General features: G+C 32.0%; 1 protein-coding gene across 6 annotated transcripts in view; it reads right to left on the bottom strand.

The window, feature by feature from the left end:
- Window positions 1–16,386, bottom strand: part of LOC127710283 (uncharacterized) — a 28,405-nt gene extending 12,019 nt beyond the window's left edge. Inside the window, exons 1-2 of one of the 6 annotated variants that reach the window (XM_052216069.1) lie at window positions 16,358–16,386; window positions 1,827–1,937 (exon numbers count right to left, since the gene is read on the bottom strand). In XM_052216069.1, the coding sequence (XP_052072029.1) occupies window positions 1,827–1,927 (101 nt within the window). In that variant the 5' untranslated portion in view covers window positions 1,928–1,937; window positions 16,358–16,386. Of the gene's footprint in view, window positions 1–1,826; window positions 1,938–3,634; window positions 3,928–4,042; window positions 4,095–6,925; window positions 6,949–8,098; window positions 8,306–16,357 lie in introns of those variants that run through there. The other 5 variants (XM_052216065.1, XM_052216071.1, XM_052216070.1 and 2 more) reach the window with 5 other exon arrangements.
- Window positions 16,387–25,186: the final 8,800 nt, after the last annotated feature.

The raw sequence follows: 25,186 nt of genomic DNA, 5'->3' as shown, positions 1-25,186 counted from the left end.
GAAAAGGTATTTTATCTCAAACATTCGCTGAAATACACATATTTCATATAAACAGGTGTATTTGAGCTGTCTTATTGTGTATTAATCTCTACATTTTTTTATGTCTGACTTCCCTTTAAGTTTAAATAATATCGTTTTTAATCGGTAAACAATATAGAATAAAGTTCTTGAAGAATATGAGGGTAGGATCAGAAATCAGTTCTGGTTTAAACACTTGTTTTTTTTTTGCGACCATTGGGGCTAACAGTGTAGGGAACCATTCTTAAAATCCCATTCAAGACAAAATTCACAGTAGTGAAGACCGTATCTAAACTAACCTAATAAGGTTAAAATTGCCTATTAAATCATATTGTAGCATATAACTTATAGACTTAAGATTTGTAACTCCTATTCACACAATTACGTACGAAGATTTGTAACTGCTATTCACACAATTATACGTACGAAAAGAAATTTTATTTCACAAGAAAGAAGAAACGACACAGAACACCGTCATACCAGGAAAAATTTCTTATAGGCCTATGATAATGTCAAGTAACAGTGAATGTGTGACTTCACAGATTTTTGTATAAGAAACACCTTGAGGACGTTAACATGAATGGGTGTATCTTATTTAAACCAAGATATTTGGAATGATAGTTTTCAATAATTTAGGAGGGGGTCTTTCAGCGATTTGACCATATGTTATTGAAAAGCATGATAAATACAGGGTATACCCCCCCCCCCCCCAATAATCAAAATATAAGGCATAATAATAAATGTCCATATAGTTTGAATTAGTTTCTGAAAAAAAGTATTGAATGAATATTCTTGAGATAAATGAGCATTAGTATAGAATGTACGTAAAAGGTTCAAATGTTAAAGAAATGTATCAAAATCATCAAATTCTGCAATTGTGTTCTAAAAGTCAGTGATTATGTTCTCGTTCACATTAAGTTTCTCATGATTTTCCCATATCTTTTAAATTCATTAAGTCGTGAAGTATAATAACCCTACAACACTAGAGGGGATAGTTCTTCTATGTGAAATTCTTTCGATAAAAAATACATTTATATATTTATACTATATATAGGGTTTGATAAAATATATACATGAGTAATAAATCTTTTAAGGTGAGGTATACATATACCCATGAAGTGTCATGAATTGTTTCGGGTGTGTATACAAGATGTTTTATGACTAAGAGATATGTGAGCCGACACGGTATTGTCTGCTTTAAACACTCAATAAACTGCTATTGTAATAACTTGTGTGTCTTACAAAAGCAAAAATTTTACACAGATCGATTGACCTACAAATATTTTAAATATCTACCTATTCGTTATTACATGAATGTACAGTAACAAATGATTATGTAGTGTTTACTCGTTGTAATACCCAGACAACAACAAAATTGTACAGTTTGTTATATAAGAGTAATCATTGAACTATAGGGTTTCATTATAAGCGTTACTATATACTTCAGGGAAAAGGGATATGCGGGTAAGACAACAATCCCATGATATCGATCATTTAGAAATCATCATATATCTGGAACAACATTTTAATTGTTGTTCTTCATCAAAACAGTCACTGGATAGTCTTAAACGATGAACTAAAGACCTCGCCTTTTCTCTCTTACATCTCACACGAAGGATGATTTCTTGTTTAACTTTTTAAAGATTTGTCCCAAGGAGATTTTTGTTACATGTTAGCTAATTGTAATTTTTATCCATTTACATATCTCAACCACATACAACCGTGCTTTAAAAAATCAGATATTTAACGATTTACTGGAAATAAAATCGCTTTAATGTGCATGAAATCATTTATCCATATCTACATACCCACAACAGCAATATATACAGATAGCAATGGTAACCATTAAGACAACAAGTCCAGCAAGTGACCCTCCAACTATAGCTATCAATTCTTCACGGTTTACCATATTGGATCAACTGAAAATACAAACAATATATCTCACAGTGAAAAAAGCTTAATGACTCAGTTACAACTTTAGTAAAATGACAAAAGACTTCTATAGTAAAAAGTAAAAAATAATTTCAATTAATGTACTTCTATTAAAAAATAAATTGAGGAATGTTGTTTACGCATTTTTCATTTTCAATGAATAAAAATAGTGTATGTCAGGCTGTACAACTTATAGGGGCGTGTTTGAATGTTGTGGTTGTTTAAACCACACTACCATGTAGTTTCCGCTTTTCGAAGAAATATACAGATTTTAAAACTCAATGTCTTTAAATGTAAAAATATGACACTAAATATGACATTGTCGACAAATAGCGGCAAATGTCTATACGTTTGTAATAAGACAATAAATCATAAAACTCGTTTACCTTTCTCCTAAGGCATTGCATGTGTATCTTATTACACTATAAACCGTAATCAGGTCAGTGTGTCTCTTAAAGTGCTTCACGACTTTTTGACAATCTCTACCCATATCGATCATATATAAAAATCATGCTTTAGACTGTTCAGAATTGTTCGCAAGCCTTAAATTAACATATTTCAAGAATATAGTTTGTTTTGAAAAATATATCATTATTCTAGGTGATTAGTTTTTTATGTTTGGAATTCAGAGCATGTAACCATAACTTCCGGTTAATCACGGAAGATAGTCCAAAATAGATCAGGAAAATAGAAACTGTAATTAATGTCATCTATATAAAAATAAGGACACGTGCTAAGGTTGTCAATTAGATTACTATCCACAGTAGAATGGTAAACTATAAAAGCCCCTAAATAGCAAAAAAAAAATAAACATCGCCACACGGTGACGCATGCCAAACAGTCTTTAAAATTGAGAATGGAAATGGGGAATGTGTCAAAGAGACAACAACCCGACCATAGAGCAGACAACAGCCGAAGGCCACCAATGGGTCTTCAATGCAGAGAGAAACTCCCGCACCCGGAGTAATGTAACTATTACATAAAGAGGATAACAGGTATCACCTGGAGTACTGGACAGTGTAGTAGACCACATCAAACACCAACGCTAGACTCCTCCGGAAAAAAACAGACGTGCAAAAACGAAACATCAACGAACAATACACGGTCCAGATAGCCTGACTTGATAGAGGCACACACTTATGTAGGATCATGTAGCGTTAATAAACCAGTCTGTCCTCCCTCTTTGCCTACCTAGAGTATATTGAAAACTTAAACAAACAATAAAAACATGCAGAGTGTAGCTACCAACTGTTTACATTTTAGAAATGAGAGAAAGGATACATTCATTTTGACATACAAAACACCCAATTATCAAGAAATGCACCAAACTTTTTGAATTTTGAAAAAAAAACATATTTCGTTTACAGAAATTGCAGTTTCAATTTGCACGAATCACCATTACAATAAGATTATACTATTTGATTTGTTCCTGATTTCAGGGTGATCACGAAGTCGTGGTTTATTCAGAACCTTGTGCTCCTCCGATACAAATTCCTGTTTTGGTACGAGTTCGTATTATCCAAAGCTTTAGTTTTCGAGTGTTAATATAAGCCTTTTCTTTATAGTCCATACACAATCCTTGTTCTAGGCCCGTCTCGTTTATATATTTTAATTAAGTCCTATAGATTTCCACTTTTGGTAATATATCATATCTATACCTGTTATAAAATTTTAACGTACCAACCTTATTTGAAAAAAGAGTGTCCTATCCAAATTAGTAATCCTTGTACAGAAAGCTTATTTCAAAATGTTTACATGCTACAAATCTTTTAAGTTATGGATTTGACTGTGTCACACATTTTTCCATTAAAACTCAAATGTAAACATTAATATTAACACAATCATGTCCACATTAGACGTCACATATACTTATCACCTTAGGTTAAATCACCAATGTCCTAAGTAATAACAGGGGATAAAATCTTGTTCCAATCAATTTAATAAAACTGACAAATTACAAATAGTCTATAAACTGCGTAGAGGAAGTGTAACGGTAAAATTCACACACAACTTAACCAACAATTTAAACATACATGTATTTGAAAAATTTCCCAGGTACACCCAATTGAGGTGAATTTGTAAAACATATTACCATATAAATTCCATAGCACTAAACACGTTTTCTCCTGACGAAGTTTTGATCGATCTTCTATTCATAATACATATTATAATAGTAAGACATTCTTTTGTCAATATCCAATCAATATCTGATAAACAGATTGATGTAATCTCTTGTTAGACATTTATTGTTCATAATCACAAGTAGTAGGAGGGACTAAACATGAAAAATATGGTCAAATGCTTCACTGTAAATGTCGTTTCACAATGTTAACCCATTTTTGTAGGTTACTAAAAGATGATCAAGTATATCTATTAAAGTGTTCAAATCAGACTAATTTTTTTTATCTTTGTTTCTATTCATTTGAAGAACAAAATACACCTCTTATTCATGCAAAATTTCTACTGAACATTTAATGAAACCCAAAAATTAAATGTTGAAAAAATGTTTGGCCGTAGAAAAGTGGTAGGCATTTATTACGCAAGAATATTTGATTATAGCAAACCAAAAAGTTTTTGGGTACATGAATATATAAATTGTCATCGTGCACAAAAAGGGTCGCTTCAAAATACTTCATAGTGTTTATAAACGTGTGGCGCTGAAGACCAAGTTAAAACATCGACTATATATACCTATCCGAACTAGAAGTACAAATAAACGAATGATAAATTGACTGAATCACTAAACCCCGGGCAGAAAACTTTAGTAAAATTTAGGTCGTGCTAAGGTCAAATTTCTATGGCTAATTCGCCATGATTTATATCTTGTGCTTCAAGCTAAATGTTGTGATATACTATTGCTGGTAAAATATCCTCTAGATTTGATCAAAATGTGTATTAAAACTGAATAAAAGTATCGGACAACGACCATTAGAACTTATAAAGAGTGTAATTTTTCCATTAAATATGATGTTGATGGGGTGTTTCCATACGAAACTATGAGATAATGCTGATCTAATCCTCTCAAACTTTCTAAATTATGCAATAACATTATGTGATATGTGTTTATTCTTAAAAGCAAATTGAAAGAAAAACAATTAAACTGTTATTAAGATATTTGAATATTTTACCCCATAGTAACTAGTTTTAGTTGTGGTATCATGTTTGTAGAGATCTATGACATTTATTCATTCTTCAATTAACATATTGCATTTAAACAAATTTAAAAGGTTTTCCTAAAAATTAAGATTTCATTGTAAATTAGATATGTATAGATTACTTATATCTTTTTAGATGTAGAATTACAGAAGAGATACATTTTAAACGATTTATACCTACAGTTTAATTATTTTTTAAAAAGCAATAAAAAAAGATGCCACAAGAGATTAAGGATGGCCGTCTGTATAAGAATTTGAACTATTTAGCTTAAGCTTTTTAAACTGATTGCATTTGTGACACACCAGTGATACAGGTGTATCAACATATTTGAAGATAATTTACCAACTTTAGAAATGAATAATTTTAAGCAATATAAACAAAAATGTGACCCGGATTTCTCGACAAAACCTTTCAAAAACGATTATAAATGTAACAGCATGTAATCATAATGATATCTAACTATAACAAAACTGTTATGCATTTTAATCTGTCCTTGCAAGTAGGAAGTAGAAAAGGACCTTGGGGTGGACGTGCAAAGGATACACTATCATACATTGAAATAAATAGGCGTTGGTGCTGTATATATCTATATACAATATAGACCAAATTTTCATAAAAAGATGCACTGTCAAAAAAATAACTAAAAACCGCAGATTCTGAAGGATACGAAACATTCATGTTTTATGTGATGGAATACATGTTAAACATTCTTTTTTTTACTTTACAATTTTACTGATTTAAAACATACCTACAGACGTTTGATGGATATCTCATTTTCAGAAAGTATTATGTATAACGACTTGATTATAAGACAAAAATATGTTCAAGGGAAGACAAAACACTACGTTACAACATTTTAAGGTACATAACACAAGTTTATGTATGTAAATAGTGACACGCAATCTATTTTTGTGTCATATATATCTAACTGCTTGTTTTCAGATACAACTACAAATTACATTGTTGTATATTGCTTCATATTGACCTGTCTCGTGTCTATTAACAAATTTAATGGAATGAACAGAAAAACGAAACGCACCTATTTAAATTCAAGAAAATTTGACCATCGCAAATTTACTGATTTAATGTAAAAAAATTAATTTAATCTATCGACTGAAAAACAAAACTGATTTATTTTCTATAATAAAACTAACGAGATGGGTGGAACGACATGGCTACAACATGAGTAAGTCTTAATCTAGAGGCTAATACTAATATATACATTTTAATCTGCATTCTTCAAACGTATCATCCCCCAAAGGCCAAACGTCTCAATTGTTTTGTATCTTGGTGAATATATTAGTTATAAATATTCTGAATTTAAAAACACGAGGTTCTATAGTGGGGTTGACTAACTTGTCACATTAGGATAGTATTCTTGTTAATATTTCACCATTAGCTTTTAAAATGGCCTGTAATATCCGTGAAAAAAATCAATCGTTGACTTGAGATTTTTTAAAATGATAAATAAAGCAAAGTAAAACATGACAAATGTTTTTTTCTCAGCTTCTTAGGTATAAAAGGGGTTGTAAAGGAGGTTTATTTACTGATACAAGAAATTTGAGCTTCATATTTGATAGCTGATAATGAAGAAAAGCTCTTCGAACGCTATGGTATGTGTTACATTTAAACCTCTTATATATTTCAATTCTGTAATTTTATAGAATCTCTAATCCCAAAACATGACGCCCGTCCCAAATTGAAATAAAACATGAAGAAAATAAAAAAAAACAATGGTGAAAGCAAAAACATTCAGTAAAGAAAGTAAACTTGTAGCATTGTATCTTTACTTATAAAGAAATCATAAACCGGGACTTACATATTTGTGAATACTGTTCGTAAAATTCCGAGAATAACTGATGTAGAGTATCTACGTGACAGATGTTTACATGTACCATCTGTTATTACAGTACATATACCAAGGTGTAAATTGTAAAACATTTTATAAGGTCATAAAAGCCAGTTATTGGTTTTATAATTTTCCACCAAAAGTCAACAACCAACACGTTTAATTCACATATTACTACTACAAAAATTAGTATTAGAAAAGATTATATGATTTAATTGTATGTATAAGTCCATTAATTTAGTAGGAATGCTGATATTTTCTCATTTTTGGAGCACTTTTTTTCTCAATTAAGGTCAAAAGTAGCTTACATGTTATTCAAGAAAGTTCTCTTGAGAATAAAAACATACCGTAATTTATTTATGATGTAATCGTCAAAGTATGAAATCGTGAATAAAAGCATGATTAATAAGTTCCTAATTCTCGTTAATTCATAAATCCTTGTGTGACCGTATATAGTATGTCAGATTAAATTATGTATACAAAGATTTGTAAGTGAATGAGTGTAAACATGTAAATTTAATTTTTAAATATTTACAACATTCTCGATTTGTATCAAGTACCTAGTATGAATATTACTATGCAAGCCTTCCCTAAAAGAGTAAATATGAAATATTGATTAAAACAAATAGAAAAATGAACTTTTATTGAACTTTGATTTAATATTTCTGTAATGCTTCAGGGAAACACTTTGATTTAAATTTTTTAAGTATCTTAAATTTGCTATGGTGTACAAATTGTTTATTTCTTGGTTGGAAATAACCATAAAATGACTTATACTTTGAAACTGCTTTGTTAATGATAATATTTATGTATTGTATGTAAGAATGTACTCAGAATAAAAGCATAAATTGAAATAAATAAAATAACATTCAATGTATGAAATCAAGGATTTACTATACAAATCCTTGATGAAATGGAGATTTCCTTTGATATTTTGTGTCGTTATATTACCGCCTTGTTGACTTGTTCCCTACATCTCCTTTATTCTTAGCACCCCGAATGAATACCAATAAATATGTGCGGTATTTTCATACAATTAAATATGTAAGATTTTGTATATGATTAGAGCTTAAAGTTATAAAGTACGAACCTTTCATATAGCATTAAATTGAACGAATGGAAAAAACTGTGAATTATAATTACCTGAGTCAAGTACTAAAAGAATATCCAGAAAAGATCAGAAGTCAATTGAGGAGAGAGATTTTAAAGATTAACTTCCACCTAAAACTACAAAAATTTACACAGAAATGAGCAGTGTCCTGCTAGTCATTATATACGTTAATATATCCTCCTTCAACTCTGTTGCGATCATTCACGCGAGACCTATTCATTTCTTCCCCTGTACGTCTCGCGGCATTATATTAAATTACATTTTTGTCATGCGCACAACATATTAAAATTTTAATAGCTATATTTTCATTCTTAAATAATAGTATATACGTTTACAAGGAAAATGTATCAAAAGGTCAAATATTTTAAAGCCCATATTTCAAAGTTTTAGATTATGTTTCTTGTGCCATGTAAGACGGTCCATGTAAGTGAGATATTGTTGATTTTTTTAAATAAAACATAAAAATCTTTACAATAAAAGATAATGACTATTTTGAGGCTGCATATTTTGCTTGATCATGAAATCATGAAGTAACATAGATATAAGATAAATTTTATTTCCAATAGAGGATCCATTATGGGCACAATCAGTACAGTGATTTTTTTTTATATTAAACAATTGTAATATAGACAATACACAAGAAAAACAACTCAAACATGAAATATAAATTGAGTTAATAATATATATAGCCATATAAACCATAATGTTTAGTGTTTATTGACCATGCACCATAAGCAGCATCATATCCATTACAAAATATCTTTTATGAGTTAAGTCCTTTCTCGTGGCTGATGCATATGAACAAATAGGATTGTTGTCCATATGCAGGGATCACCAAGGACATGTGCTTAAAGGACACTCAAGCAAATACACACAAATATGAATATATAAACACTTTACAACACAATCATAAACTATTACTCAAAAAGGATTATTATATAGTCCTCCTCGTGGCTAATGCACACGGACAAGATTATTATGCAGTTATCCAAATGCAGAAGTCACTAAAGGCTGGTGCTTACAGGACATAGTAACATGTTATGCACAATTTTTGTGCAAAAATTATTTGGATTTGGATGCAGCCTCTAGTACAACTTGTCTCAATGCTCTGAGAAAAAATACACAAAATTACACAGAAAACACAAACAATGGTATAAATTATGAGTATTTTTCATTAAGATATCCTTGATTACTCTGGGACAAGTTCTATCGTGTCGAGGAATACCCTGATACCTTCCCTTTTCAATCTTTAGGGAGTGTGCTGAAACACGCAACCTTGTCTGATTTTTAGCTCACCTTTCCAAAGGAAATGTGAGCTTTTGCCATCACTTGGCGTCCGTCGTCGTCGTCCGTCCGGTGTAAACTATTTCAAACATCTTCTCCTCTGAAACTACTGAACCAATTCCAACCAAACTTAATCTGAATGATCCTTAGGGTATCTAAAATAAAGTTTGTGTTTTGTTAACAGTTTCGTTAAAAAACATGGCTGCCATGGCTAAAAATAGAACAAGGGGTAAAATGCAGTTTTTGACTTGTATCTCAAAAACTAAAGCATTTAGAAAAAAATCTGACGGGTAAAAATCTTCATTAGGTCAAGTTCTATCAGCCCTAAAATTTTCAGATGAATCTAACAACCTATTGTTTGGTTGCTACCACTAACTTGGTAATTTTAAGGAAATTTGCAGTTTTTTGGTTATCTTGAATATTATTGTAGATAAAGATAAACTGTAAACAGCAAAAATGTTCAGCAAAGTAAGATCTACAAACAAGTTTAATATGACAAAAATTGTTAATTGACCCCTTTAAGGACAATTTTTACACAATTTGTTTATCATGTTTTCTAACTTTAAAAAATCTTCTCCTCTGGAACTACTGAGCCAAATTAAACCAAACTTAAGCTGAATGATTCTTAGGTTATCTAGAATAAAGTTTGTGTTTTATTTTTGTTTCCTCAGAAAACATCATCATGGCTAAAAATAGAACATAGGGTAAAATGCAGTTTTTGACTTATATCTCAAAAACTAAAGCATTTAGAGCAAATCAGACAGAAGTTAAAGGATTCATTAGGTCAAGGTCTACCTGCCCTGAAATTATCAGCCAAATCGGGTATCTGATTTTTAGGTAATTGCCCCTGAATTGATGATTTAAGGAAATTTTGCAGTTTTCGGTTATTATCTTGAATATTATTATAGATAAAGATAAACTGGAAACAGCGAAAATGTTCAGCAAAGTAAGATCTACAAATAAGTTTGTATATGACCAAATTTGTCAATTGACCCCTTAAGGAGTTATTGTCCTTTAAAGACAATTTTTCACAATTTGTTCATCTAGTTTGCTTACTTTAAAAAATCTTCTCCTTTGAAACTGCTGAATCAATTTCAGCCAAACTTGGGCTGAATGAGTTTCAGAGTATCTAGTATAAATTTTGTATTTTATTTCCTTGTACGTCAAGAAACATAGCCGCTATGGCTAAAATGGAACATAGGGGTAAAATGCATTTTTTTGCTTTTAAAGAAAATATGACAGATACAAAGAACATTTAAATGGCATTTTTAAGCCACTCATTATTTTTTGAAAAGCAAAAATAATCATTGATGAAAGATTTAAGCAAAAAATTACAGGTGAGCGATTCAGGCTCTTGAGAGCCTCTTGTTTCTCATATCAACACTGTGGATTACAGATAAATATTTTTCGCAGACAACATTATTTTTATAAAGTACATAAGAGCATAGTTTACTATCAGCATGTATTTGTAATGTCTGTTCCCATTCTTCTAAAAAACTTACTATTTACATCTAGTAATTTTTTATTGTTCACTGGGTTAGCATTTGAGAAAAATACTCACGCGAGATCGTTAAAATAAATAATCTTGCAAAAGAATTATTTTCTTACATAGATATAGTTATGTAGAAAAATATATGAGTCATACGAGTCTAACTTTTACAAATAAATATTCGTGAATTTCAGTGGCAAAATAATGAATGACCCTCCGCATACCTCTTTCTTTTGGTGATAGTCAAAATACTTTACTGAGCATTAATAATCAACATATGATAGGATCTGTTATACTATTTTCGTGCAATTATGACAGTGGTTCAATTTGAAAAAAAAGCAACAACTGCCTCATTTGTCATAATGTTGTTTCATTAGGAAATAAGCGCGCTTCCATGGATTAATTGTCAAATAAAAAGTCTTAAAATAATTGTAACTAGAATAATTGTTCATATCAAATCGCAATGCATGGTTCGTGGTACGATTACGTTTATATTTATTCTAATCCAAAAATGTTAAGTGCGGGATATTATCCACTCGTGAAGGAAATTCTAGGTCATTTGCGCCATGTTTATAAAGGGAGTCATAAAGTATATGGAGCAAACTCGCATGGCTTCTGTGTTTCGCCCTTGTTCCATTTCGCTCAAATCTGGAAAATACGCCTTTTTACACTTGTAGATGATCCCCCATGATGATTTTTCATCCTAATGTTTGAAAAAGGTTTTGATTGCTTTTGCACGAGTTAAATTTAGTAATATTTGTTCTTAATGCTTGTGTTGTTTGTGTCGGTAACGGCCTTGTATATCCTTTGCCTTTTGAAAAATACCTTTTTATTTCGAACGGGAAGATTCCCTCATGTGTAAGGGTACGCTATTTAGCTTTCACCGGTGGTTTCATATTTGGTAATGCATTTGGTTAAGATGTTAACAAACTGCATTGCAAACTGTATAAAATTCATGCAAATTTGAGACAAATCGATACAAGGACCACAGCTAGTGATCATTGAAATGTTTTCTGTAAGTTCATACACGTTCAATAACCATTGCAATATATATTATGTCGGTATTTAAGTCTGTATTTTGATATTTGATATTAAACCATATCGGACAGATTCTGTTGTTTTGTCACGTCAACCTACAGCAAAATTCCACAAGCATCTACATTGCCCGTTCCTTGTTTCAAACAAACCAATTTGATTCTTTAATCTCTCTTTCAGTTAGTTTTCAATGGGGAAAAGTTAAATAATATAATGTTGTTATATAAAGAAATTATAAAGATCCATGGATAAATTCATACACTCGAACAAATCTATTCGGTATAAAATATAGTTATAAGAAAATTTGACAAATAACTTTTGTGATATTCGTATTATATACGAATATAGTCTATTATTTACTTAAATGTAACAGCTGTGAGATATGCAGGATAGAACAGACACAGTCCATCTTATTTGCCTGATTTATAGCTACTTAAATGATTCTAAATAATATAAGGCCTCAACTCTAAAAGTGGGGACAATATTGCATTCACATTGAATGAGAAAACTAACAGCCTGATATATGTACAGAACAATATCTCATGTTCAAGGATTTCAAACATTGACGGCATCAAGTATAAAGCTCATAGTTTCCTGTTCATTTATAATCCGGCTAGTCACGTTATATTTGGTGACCTAACATTGTCAACAACATATCTGCTAGGTAATACCGTGAGTCTTAATCTATGAATTGAAAAATATCCTATTCAAATTGATTTTATCTAGCCGAGATGACGTAGATACTGTTAATATGTTTTAATAGGCTAAAGCTGTGTGTTCCATGCAACCGAATATTACAATTCTTAACGGATTTATATGAAAAATGCATGCAAATCTATCTGTTACTAGATAAGAGTGTTAACTCCATGATAAATATGTTGTAATCGCATACTAAACTTCAAACAGTATTATTTTGTATGTGTAAATGACATTATATAAACTGCTTGTAAAAAGAATTAGATATTAGATACTCTGTGGAAAACCAAATTTTGTGAAGAGAAAACACGTACAATATAATATCTTCCTGTTCTTACAAATCATGTGTATATACATATTCCCGGTCAGCCAAATGTTTTACAGCTTTTCTATAAAAGCATGCAAAGCAAACCTTTGATCAACTTGCTTGCTTGGATATTTTTTAAACAAAAGGGTAGGCGGAGTTTCAGTCTGTTTAATATATACTGGTATTTGATTGGACAATAAAAATTGACATACAATGTGAAACTTAACATTTAAATGAAGTAAATGTTTATTGTCCAATCAAATTCCAGTATATAGTAAACAGACTGAAATAGACTACCTACCTGTTGTTTACAAACATCCAAACAAACATAGCAAGCAATTGATCAAAGGTTTGCTTTAAAATGCTTTTATGGAAAAGCTGTAAATGACTAAAATCTATTACTTTTATAAAGCCGAGCTGAAGACTTGCAATGAAGCTGTCTTGTATATAGGGCTGTGTGGATCTACTTTTCTAAAGCTCATGGAATAGTAGGAAAACATTTATCTTCACAACACTTTTCACAATTATGACGTACTCTTAGCGTATAGTGTAGACCAATAAAAAAAACCAATTACAATGTATGTTTCATAAAACGGAACGATCAAAGACGATACACAATCATCTTGTTGTAGAAAGGGACACATTATACTTGGTAAAATACACTATTCGTGTAATAAATAATGTCTATGAAACTTAATCATCTTAATTTGATAATGAACCTTTTCATTGACAACTATATTTGGGTGTCTTCTGGTTATTCTAACATTTTGTATTTTACTATTCTGGCTATTCCTACATGGGAGATTATGGGAAGAACAATAGATGTTGTTATTGCAAAATATATTGTTTTAGTCATTAGTGTCTAATTAGGTCTGTATTTGTTATGTGGACAAGTGTTTAACATAAATCAGCATTCTTATGGAAATCAGCAGTGGGTCTCTTTTATTCTAATTGTCATTCATTCTTTTGGAAAACTTCATGCAAGGACTTTTTAAGATGAATAAAAAGAACACAAATAAGCCTTTAACTTTAATTCCGCTATACAGATGACGGAATAAGAATTATAAGCCGAAGTTCATGGTGACCATGGTGATCGGTTCCTTAACATTGAACTTGAAATAAGGATATCTGTTTCGTGGTAGTATCTTATAATAGTCTGAACCATTTGCTTATATTTTGTTTCTATAGAAAGGAAAAAAAGTAAACGTCTCTTCCTTTCTCATAACTTGAATTGCATCTATGAATTGGTAATGGTAGGCTGAGATGAAAACTAATACGTTACGCTTATATTTTCCCATTGTAAACTTTCAATTTTGACGTTACAACATTCATGTAGCACCTAAATTTGCCGTATATATCTCCCAGTTGATACAAAATTCTATAAATTTTGCATATTTTAATTTCTTGGTAGATGGTTTCTATTTATAAGGAATCTAATGTATTAAAATGGTAGTAACACCTTATAGATTCGGTGCATCCGAAGCGTTTAACCTTCACTAGGAACTCAAAAATCTAATTTTAAAGAGCTATAGGGTGTATGAATATTTCATGAACTAAGGGTAGATGGAAATATCCTCTTATTTTTTTTCACGACGTCCTCGATACCTTCACGGCATATAATCTTATTTGTCACAGAACATGATGAATATGTTTCATTTGCCATGGCTACAACCCTTTCCACCTTTCATTGTCTTACTGGTTTTTAATTGTAGTAAGCAACAAAGCGGCTACTCTCGTTAAGTAAGAACTTCTTATCCATAGGAATAGCTGAGTTCATCCCAGATTCCCCTTGGATGTGTATTGTTCAATCTTATGATGCTTAGTGTTGTTTTGATGGTTCGTGTCCTGTTGTCCATGGTCTTGTATGTTATTCTTCAACTTATGATTTTATTATCCATTTTTATTTCTTCTCACTGTTTGAGAACTCCAGAAGATCAACAAGTAGTATACAAAGCTACAAATTCATCATAACACGATACTTATTCATTTCCTAAACATAACCTCCTGGTTTTATCAAATCATTGCCATACCCTAATTAATCTCATGTTAGTTCCTTCCCGAAGAAGTTGATCAACTTCACGGAACATGCAAATCCTGAAACTTTTAAGTTACACTACTATCTACCAATGCCCAACCGGGATTCTAACTTCTTATACTCTTCATTAAATCTCACTGTTCTAACGATAACAACTTTCCATTTCACCAGCTCGAATATACTAATACGTTTATTACAGCAGAATACATACCCTATGTCTTTATTTTCATATCGTAAAAGATCGCCTTGAGTATTTTTGTAAGCAAGCAGGATTTAATTAGTTGTACAACCAGATGATCATGTTGTGATCCGTATATTGTTGTCACTGTCATGTTCCTTTCTTTGTGACTTGTTATCCCAACGAGTGCCACATTGAGCGGCTATACTCTCCCCCTTAAAGGAGCATTACCTGCCAAATTCATGTTCTCTGATTTGACTCAAATTCTCATATTTGATTTATAACATACTATAACGTATATCCAAATTGCAAATAGTCAGGGAAAAAAACAATTAACAATGCATGTACTCACTGTAATGTATCAGCATTTCGTGTGTATTTTAGACTAGACGCCATCTTATCAACCATCGAGATCACCTCCGAAGAATGCCGATGGTCTTTTACCCGATATAAACTTAAATTTAGATATGATGATTTTTCTATGTCTGTTTGATTTCATGCCAAAATATATAAATCATCGTTTTTACCTGTAAAAGAATACTTTTTGAATGGTCAAATCCGTCTACTGTAAATGGTTCCTGTCGATGGCTCCCTTATTTCACTTTCAATGTTGACATTCGTTTCTTTTTTATACTTAGCACATGCGTAAAGCCATCTCCAGCTAAGGCTCAAAATGATGGTCACATGCATACGGATTTAAATGAGGTTTAATTATTGACTTGCAAGCCAATAATACTTCACCAATGTATCTGTATTGAACCAAACTGACTGCTACTAGCCAAATATTATTTCAAAATTCCTCAGTTATAAATGTTTAAAACAAAACAATACATATCTTATATGTTTCTCTAAATCGTAGTTAATGCCCGTTTAAGACTTGCATAGTTCACCCCGATTTTTTAAACAATTAGATATGTATTTTCATGTTGTCTTATTATTTACAGCTCTGCGTTGACAAAGTACACCATAAAGATCAAAGTCTACTGCATCGTTTTATACATGCAACACCTTGGGGTTTACAGCAGAAAAAAAGATAATTAAGTGTTGATAAGAATAAAGACTCAACCCTTATTTTCAGCAAGACAGGTAAATCAATTAATTCTTATTTTACTGAAACTTATATCAATCTTCTGCATAACACATAAACAAAAACTCACGTGGTGTATATTACTTCTGCGACTGCTAAAAAATATGACTCTTAATTTTATTATGCCTCTAGTTTACTTTTGATTTTAAGATTTAAATAATAGTTAAACAATTTACTTACATGATTTATTGTTGGTATATCAATTGCGTTGCAATCTTATGTAGAATAACCTCCGGTATGAAAGATTAGTATAAATTTACTTTACCAACCAGGTGGTTGTAAGGTGTGCGTAATGGGTTTATCATACTGAAATATTAAAATTCCACAACTGGAGAGATAGACCTTTCTCTTGTCAACACGACTGTCTCATAGTATTTATTACTTATTTATTCAATTTAAAATGAACTTTCACATCAAAGTATACCACTGTGTATTGACGTATATAACACTAGTCCTTTCGATAAAAATTCAGCAACACCCTTTATCTCAGCACATTTAACGAAAGGCGATTAATGGAGTTGTGACTGTCGTTGTTAGTTATTGTATAATTAGTGTAAACTGTAACATGTGGTTATTGAAAAAGCAAGAAGCAAAAAACGTTTCAAAATGAAAGCGCAAAGCGTATTCATACATTGTCATAGTTTGTCTTTTTGCGTCTGTATTTCAATACTGGTATCATCTAGATTCCGGTTTTAGAGATGTTGCCGGCTGGTAATCTCTATTTGAGTGATGGTAAATAAAAACTTGAATACAAATGTTTGTATTCGGGTTTACCCCATTTTTTTGTATAAAACTGCAATCATTTGCTACTGCTTGTTAAAGATTAAATAAATCAATAGACTATTGGAAGGACAGATTTACGGAAAAAAGTATTCGAACAGAAAACAATACGTATTACTTATTAAAATAAGTAAGTCATTTAAAACAAGAATTCACAAGTCCGAAAGGGTAAGCAAAACCATCCTTTGCAAGCGACACCCGTAATATATAGTGTCCAGAGGTCACAGCTGACAATGGATTGGAAGCACCTATACAAGTATGTCTACGATCATTTATAAAACAAAATGACATGTTTGGAAACATTTACATACATAAAGAGCCCCAAAACATATAAGTTCTCCAATACAATTTGATATGTATAATATACGTTGTAAATCATTTTTAGTAAGAGTTGTTGAATTACATTAATTTTGAAGAAGTTAGGAATTAACGTCTTTTTTATTTATTTCTCCGGTCCTTAGAGCGCAATTTTACTGTTTCCTGAAAGAGAGTCTTGATTTAGTCTTCACTAATGGAGTTATTTTGCTTGTTCATTTTCAACCTATTGGGAAATTGATTTTTAATGACACGTTTATTCAATTTGAAAATAATTTGGTTTGATATCTATCGCAAAGGCCATTCTCAAAATTTAAAGAAAAAAGCCAAGAAATCTATAATCTATTTCCGTAAACTTTCTCAGAATCGTTGCCTTTACAGACTGAAGTGTTCTATCAAAAGTTAAGGGTCAAGCCGTTTGAAATTATTTATTAAGAAACAAATGAGAACTTGGTTGACAAGTATAAACACAAATGAATGAAAAGTTTGCCTCTTTTAAAGACTACTATTTAAAATCAATAAATGTTATGTAACCACTGAAAATAAACATTATTATCACAATATAATACAACCGTGTCAAAATTTTATTGCATTAAATATAAAATTTAAACGACGAAAACACTCAGTGTTCTGAATCTAAGAAATATGTAAGGTGAAACGTGACTTGTAACGGATTAGGACGAACACAATGTGATTGATTGATTGGTTGTATATTCTCCCCTTAACGTCCAGTGGCAAATGTTTAATGCAAATATTCTGGACGACACAATGGGAAACTAATCAACGATCTTCATTAGATAAACTGCAATAAAGATAAACAACAATCAAAAGCGCAATTCCTTTGCTTGAGGTTTTGTAAATGATTGTCGGGATGTGTGCAATGCATTAATATAAAAATAAGAAGATGTGGTATGATTGCAAATGAGACAACTCTCAACAAGAGACCAAATGACACAGACATTAACAACTATAGGTCATCGTACAGCCTTCAACAATGAACAAAGCCCATACCGCATAGTCAGCTATAAAAGGCCCCGAAATGACAAATGTGAAACAATTCAAACGAGAAAACTAACGGCCTAATTTATGTACAAAATAATGAACGAAAAACAAATATGTTACACAGCAACAAACGTCAACCACTTAATTACAGGCTCTTGACTTGGGACAGGCACACACAGAATGTAGAATACACCATATTCCTTCTGCTGCATTGCAATAAAAACGATATAATGACAGTTACGAACACGGCGAGAATCGAGAAAAAAATCACTCATTTTTGTATGCAACGAAATGATTTTCTTATACCTCTATCAACACTTCGTCAAGAGTAGCATACTCGCTGTATATATAGTCAGTGCATTTTGAAAATTGGCTACCGTGATCTTTTCATTTTGATAGAAATGTCCAGTTCATAAGGGTGGAAGGCCAAGAAGGAGTAATATTGCGCAATCTGATTAAAATTCAGACCTATATCAACTCGTGTGCTCGTACATATAAGTATAGCGAAATTAGAGAACTATATTTTAACTTAGACTACTATAACACATATATTATATGTGTTATAGAATTCTCAGATTTTAATTAGATTGAATATTGCGGTGTTTGTATTAAGATTTAATGAAAAGATTTTTATTTCTAAAAAGTGAATAGAGATTAGTGACCCAAAACCATTTTCGGACCACGTCCAATGTTTCACGAACCACCAGCTCTCCACAAATTATACAACAAAGTAGTTAAAATATACTCTTATATTAATCAAGAGCACTTTTACGATATCGATAATACAGAATACCAAACTAAAGTAATTCATAAAAAAGAGTATAATTCTGATGTTTTTCTGTGAAATAAATGTAATAATTTCTCATATTGATTTCGTGAATTTACATGGCTAGTATGAAATTCTGCAAACATAATCTGTTGCTTGTTCTGTTTATCTATTATATTTTATGTTATTATTCCAAATAATTTTTTTATGCCCCCACGACAAAATGTCGAGGGGCATATTAATTTACCCCTGTCCGTCCGTCCGTCCGTCCGTGCGGATATAGATACATGATATGTCCGGCTATCTCCTCCTACAGTATTTGAGCTACAGCTTTAATATTTGTAGGATGTTTCTTCACAGAATAGAGGTGTGCATGTCCACAGGATATTGTTTTTTTTTCAAATATTCTCAAAATGCCAGGTATTTTTCTTACTCAGAATAAAAATAAAAGATAGATCATCATACATAGAGTTAAATTTATAATTTCTTATGGTCAGGCGAGGACATCATTTGTGCCTTACAGATATCGCAACATTTTGAAGTTGTACTTCAATATCACTGTTTGTCACATCTAAAGTATGTGAAACTTTACTCGTGTATATGGCAGAGAAGGGGCGGGGGGGTCCATATCTACTTTAAAAATGGACCAAATCTTCAGATAAAACATCTTGCTATGGTTAATTCGATTCAGTCGGTCACAGTGACCAATGTTTCGATAAGGAATCTTACCTTTAAAATGTATGATTGCATAGTTTCAATGTACAAAAATTTTGGAAAAGTCGTACTATTGTGTTTACCGATGCCATACTTCAACAAAGAAAAAAATGGCCGTCTTTTTAACTGTTTTGATTGGAGCGTCACTGATAAAATTGAGAATGGAAATGGGGAATGTGTCAAAGAGACAACAACCCGACCAAAGAGAAAACAGCCGAAGGCCACCAATAGGTCTTCAATACAATGAGAAAATCCCGCACCCGGAGGCGGGCTTCAGCTGGCCCCTAAACAAAAATGTGTACAAAATTTTAAGCCTGGTATCTAAGATGAGTTTATTCTGTATTTGTTTTCCACTTTATGTAAACACAGAGGAACTATTATTTAAGCAATACGGTGTTTATCCTATACATTTATCTCAGAATTATTATCAATCTATTACACAAACATTTATTCAAAAACCCATTATCAGTGATACAAGTACAAAGTTTATATATTCTGTAAATTATAACAAGCCTCGCCTTTCAAAACAATTGAGCTAGTAATGTTAAACAACCAGATAAACCAACAGGCATTATATACATTTGAAACGGAAATATTGCACGCAGGAAGAAGGCATATGGAGATATCTTACGTTAAAGAGGAATAATAGAAAACCTGAGGAAAATAACCGACCGAGAAAGATCGGGAGCAATCATTTATTGTTGTAAGTTAAGCGTCCTCGGCATATGTTTCATGCATGTTCGAGACTGTATCCAATTAAAAATTAATCGTTTTTTTTAAATCTGTAGAGGTCGACCGTTACAAAGGACGGAAAGTTTGTAATGCCACAGTAAAATGATTGTATGTTGGATATGCGCAGATAACATGCCTTGCAACATGCCACTTACGTACCCCTCTTAGAGTTGTTGAAAGGGTTATTGAAAGTGTATAGAGAACATTTACCCAAAAGAACTTACTTTGAATAAATCACACTGGCTTAAACAGCAATAACTGTCCTTTCCTAGATTGACATATTTCAGTTTTACTCGGGAACTCTTACATAAAAATGTACGACAAAACGAACGATATTTCGTTTTCTATTGTTAATATTCCTTTTTTGGACGGTGATATTCTTTTTGAACCATTTTACAGTGTTTAAATATCCAAACTCGTTCGCTATGCCCGTGTCTGTAGTGACGTTTTGGATTTCAATGAACGTAATCTATGTATTACTGGTAAATTACTATGTCAAGGATATTGTTACCACACATTACTTAAAACCTTTACTAAATTCTTCCATTATAGAAACAAAGATTTGGCTTGGAAGTTTGGCTTTACCTGTAGAAAACTTATTGCAAACGGGATAGCACATCCTAATTTTTACGCTGATGTTGCTTACCGAACCCTTAAATTTAGATACGATCCGAGTTACCTTGAATCGATCCTTTAAATAAACTTCTTCTAAAAGGTTACCAATTCAACACTGTAGTTAGATCTTTGAATGTTGTTTTCATCGATATAAATATTGATTTTGTTATAAGTAAATTAAACCCAAACTAAATATTATTGTTATACACATATGTTCATTCGCGGTCTTACAATCTGTCGATGTCTATATTTTGGCATTGCACAAGGTCATGTTTTTCTCCCTGACTGTTAATAGCGTCTTTACACTGTATCCCATTGGATGTTTGATGTGTACTAATTGGTATTTTAGTCTTAGATTCATGATTTTTTTATAAGTTATTGGCTTTGAACTAGCTTTCAGGAACTGCGAGTACTGTCAGATCTGCACTTTTGTGTCTTTTGTGTTTTTGTTAGGGTTTTTTGTGCTTTGTATCGATCTAATGTGTTAAGCTCTTTTCTTTTATTGTTTGTTCGGATGTTGTACTGTGACACCACTGTCCCAAACATGTTTAACCCCGCCACATTCTGTATGTGCTTGTCCCAAATCAGGAGCCTGCAGTTCAGTGGTTGTCGTTTGTTACTGTATATCATATTTGCCTTTCGTTTATTGTTTTGTTCATAAATCAGGCCGTTGGTTTTCTCGTTTGATGATTGTTTTACACTAGTCATTTTGGGGCCTTTTATAGCCGACCTTGTGGTATGGGTTTTGTTCATCGCTGAAGGCCATACGGTGACCATTTAGTTCTTAACTTCTACGTCATTTGGTCTCTGGTGGAGACTTGTCTCATTTGCAATCATACCACATCTTATTTTTATATACCACTTTCCGGACACGATGCATCGGATTCATCATCCCCATTCCGACTGGGCATTTATACATCCAACCGAGCAAAGCGGAAGTGATGGAAAATACCGATGTGCTCGAAAGCTGAGTTAAAAAAAAATGAAGGTCCTGGGAAAATTTATGATTTGTGGATTAACTAAATCTTTAAAATATTGGTGAATTTAGTCTTTGGTACATGATTTTTTTAATATTTGTTATTAGCTTTGAACAGTTTTAAGCTCTCAGATCTGTACTTTGTGTGCATTTTTTGTTATGAATTTCTAAATTCCCTGCCACATCTGGTCTATGTTTTTGTTAGTTTTTTTTTCTGCTTTGTATCGATCTGATGAGTTAAGCCCTTTTCAACTGATTTATAGTTGCTCTTATGTTGTACTGTTACACCTCTGTCCCAGGTAAAGGGGAGGGGGGGGGGGGGGTGTTTAGCGCCAGAAACATGCCTAACCCCGCCACATTCTTTATGTGCTTGTCCCAAATCAAGAGCCTGTAGTTCAGTGGTTGTCGTTGGTTCATGTCCGTCATATTTTTTTTCGTAAATTGTTTTGTTAAAAATTAGGCCGTTAGTTTTTGTAATGGAATTGTTTCACATTTTTCATGTCGAGGCCTTCTATAGCCGACTATACGGTATCGGTTTTTCTCATTATTGAAGGTCGTGCGGTTGCCTATAATTGCTTACATCTATTTCATTTGAACTTTAATGGATAGCTGTCTTATTGGCAATCATACCATATCTCCTCATTTTAGAATGTAGCGAGCCTTATTCGCTAATGAAAAAATGAAAACAACACTTTATAAATTTCATGCGTCCGAAGCTTTTCTGGATTTACCTTCATCAGGAACGCTCAACGCCGAATATTTGAAAGCCAAAGATGTTCAAGAACCAAAACAATTGAAGAGCTAGATGACCAAAATAGACATAAAAAATAGCCAAATCCATCTAAAGTCAACTTTGTCTGAGAAAGTTAAAACCATAGCGTTTTTGTCTTGCTTTAAACTTTTAATTCGTGAACTAGCTGTCTTGTATTTGAGTTTGGTTTTCGATATCTATTATATGTGATAATAAGTGAATATGGCATGACAACTGTCAATTAAAGATAAAAAGACAAAGATGTGAACAATTATAGGTTACCCTAGGGCCTTCAACATTGAAAAAAAAACCATAACGCATAGCAAGATATAAAAGGACGTAGGATGACTAATTGTGAAATAATTAAAAATAGAAACCAACGTCCTCATTTATACAAATACCAATAAAGAAAAACAGTAATGCCAGATAGGAACCAACAGGAACCACTGGATTACAAGATCCTGGATTTGGAAATGTACATAATGAATGTGGCGTGGTAAAGCATGCTACCAAAAACTGCGAGTACTATAAGTATTAGATCGGTACTTTGTGTTTTTAGTCTTTTTAATGTTTTATTTTTTTTGTGTTTTGTTTCGATCGGATTAGTCAAGCTTTTTTTAACTATTTTTACAGTTTGTTCCTATGTTGTGATGTTACATCACAGTCAGAGTTGGGCTGAAGGTTGAGCGCGCACAAACATGTTTAACTCCACCACTTTCTGTATATGCTTTTCCAAAGTCAGGAGCCTGTAGTATAGTGGTTGTCGTTGGTCACTGAAAACATAAATTAGCCAATTTGACCAATTTAATTGGTCATTTTGACTGTCCTCTAGATGACAATGCACTTTAATCATTTTGACTATGCTCTTTGTCGTTTGACTAGATGGGTAGTCACATTTGACTGAGTAGGGTGGTAATTATGACTATGTTTGGAAGTCAAAATGACCATATGTTATACTCGTTATGACGAATTGGATTGTTCAATTGACTATGCACATTTGTCAGTTTGACAATTGAATGCAGTCCATATGACTTATTGAAATAGTCGAAAGTGACCATGTTGTTTAGTCAACATGATTACTGTGAATAGTCACGACTGTTATCTTATTTTGTGTTTTGTTTTTTGTTCCACCAATTTACTTTGTGTGTGTTTCTATCCGTTTTGTACTTTTATGTTTCATTCTTCTGTTATTCTACTTTTTGTTGTTTCTCTTCCATAGGATTGACAAATACATCTGGAATATAATATCATTAAAAATACCACAACAGCAAAACTAACATCGAAACCGTATAGGACCACAAAGTGCTCAATGTTCAAAACCTTCCTATATCTTCATGATTTTCATGTGTTACCATTACTCAGTGACATATATTAAAGTCTAAAAATTCAAATAAAGAAAATATATTTATTATAAACTCATTGTTAATTTGAAGTGTTTATTTCAGATATTTTTTCGGTATCAACTGTGTCAGTGTAATAATCTCTCTGGTCAAAAATCTCTCAGCTATGTTCATACAAATAGCAATGTCTTCATTTGCTGAAAAATATAATTATATCATTTTAGAAGCTAAAATATAACAATAAACAAGTATATAAGTCATGTTAAAAGTTAAATGAAAAAACAAATTTTAAAATCTTTGATCTAGTGATTTTGTCTCTCATTTTATACCATTATTTTGTAATGTAAGTTCGGGGACCTTGACAGCCACCCATCTTATACCACAACATTGTAATGTAAGCACCAGGATCTTGACATCCACCCATCTTATACCACAACATTGTAATGTAAGCACCGGGATCTTGACAGCCACCCATCTTATACCACAACATTGTGATACAAGCACCAGGATCTTGACAGCCACCCATCTTATAACACAACATTGTAATGTAAGCACCAGGATATTGTCAGCCACTCATCTTATAACACAACATTGTAATGTAAGCACCAGGATCTTGACAGCCACCCATCTTATACCACACCATTGCAATGTAAGCACCAGGATCTTGACAGCCACCCATGTTATATCACAGCATTGTAATGTAAGCACCAGGATCTTGACAGCTATCCTGAGGGTTTTTTTAATTCATTGTTGTGAATATCGATTTCAGTGTTTATTTTTAACAGTTTTTGATCAGGTGAAAAAGAGATATCGCTAAATATTCTTTTCAATCGAAAATACGTTGTATGTGTATCAAAATTGATATCCCGTATACATATCTCCCTCTGTTTTGTATTGTCATTAATGTGCCGATATATTACATTCGTTACACTTCTTTTTCTCAAATTTAATTTTTGTAAGTTAGAATTAAAACAAATGTACATGATACTTACTTTAAACAATTGGTTTAATTGACAAA

The sequence above is a fragment of the Mytilus californianus genome, unplaced genomic scaffold (genome assembly GCF_021869535.1).
Source record: "Mytilus californianus isolate M0D057914Y unplaced genomic scaffold, xbMytCali1.0.p SCAF_7, whole genome shotgun sequence".
Taxonomy (NCBI): domain Eukaryota; kingdom Metazoa; phylum Mollusca; class Bivalvia; order Mytilida; family Mytilidae; genus Mytilus; species Mytilus californianus.
This window is presented reverse-complemented; position numbering and strand designations above follow the sequence as displayed.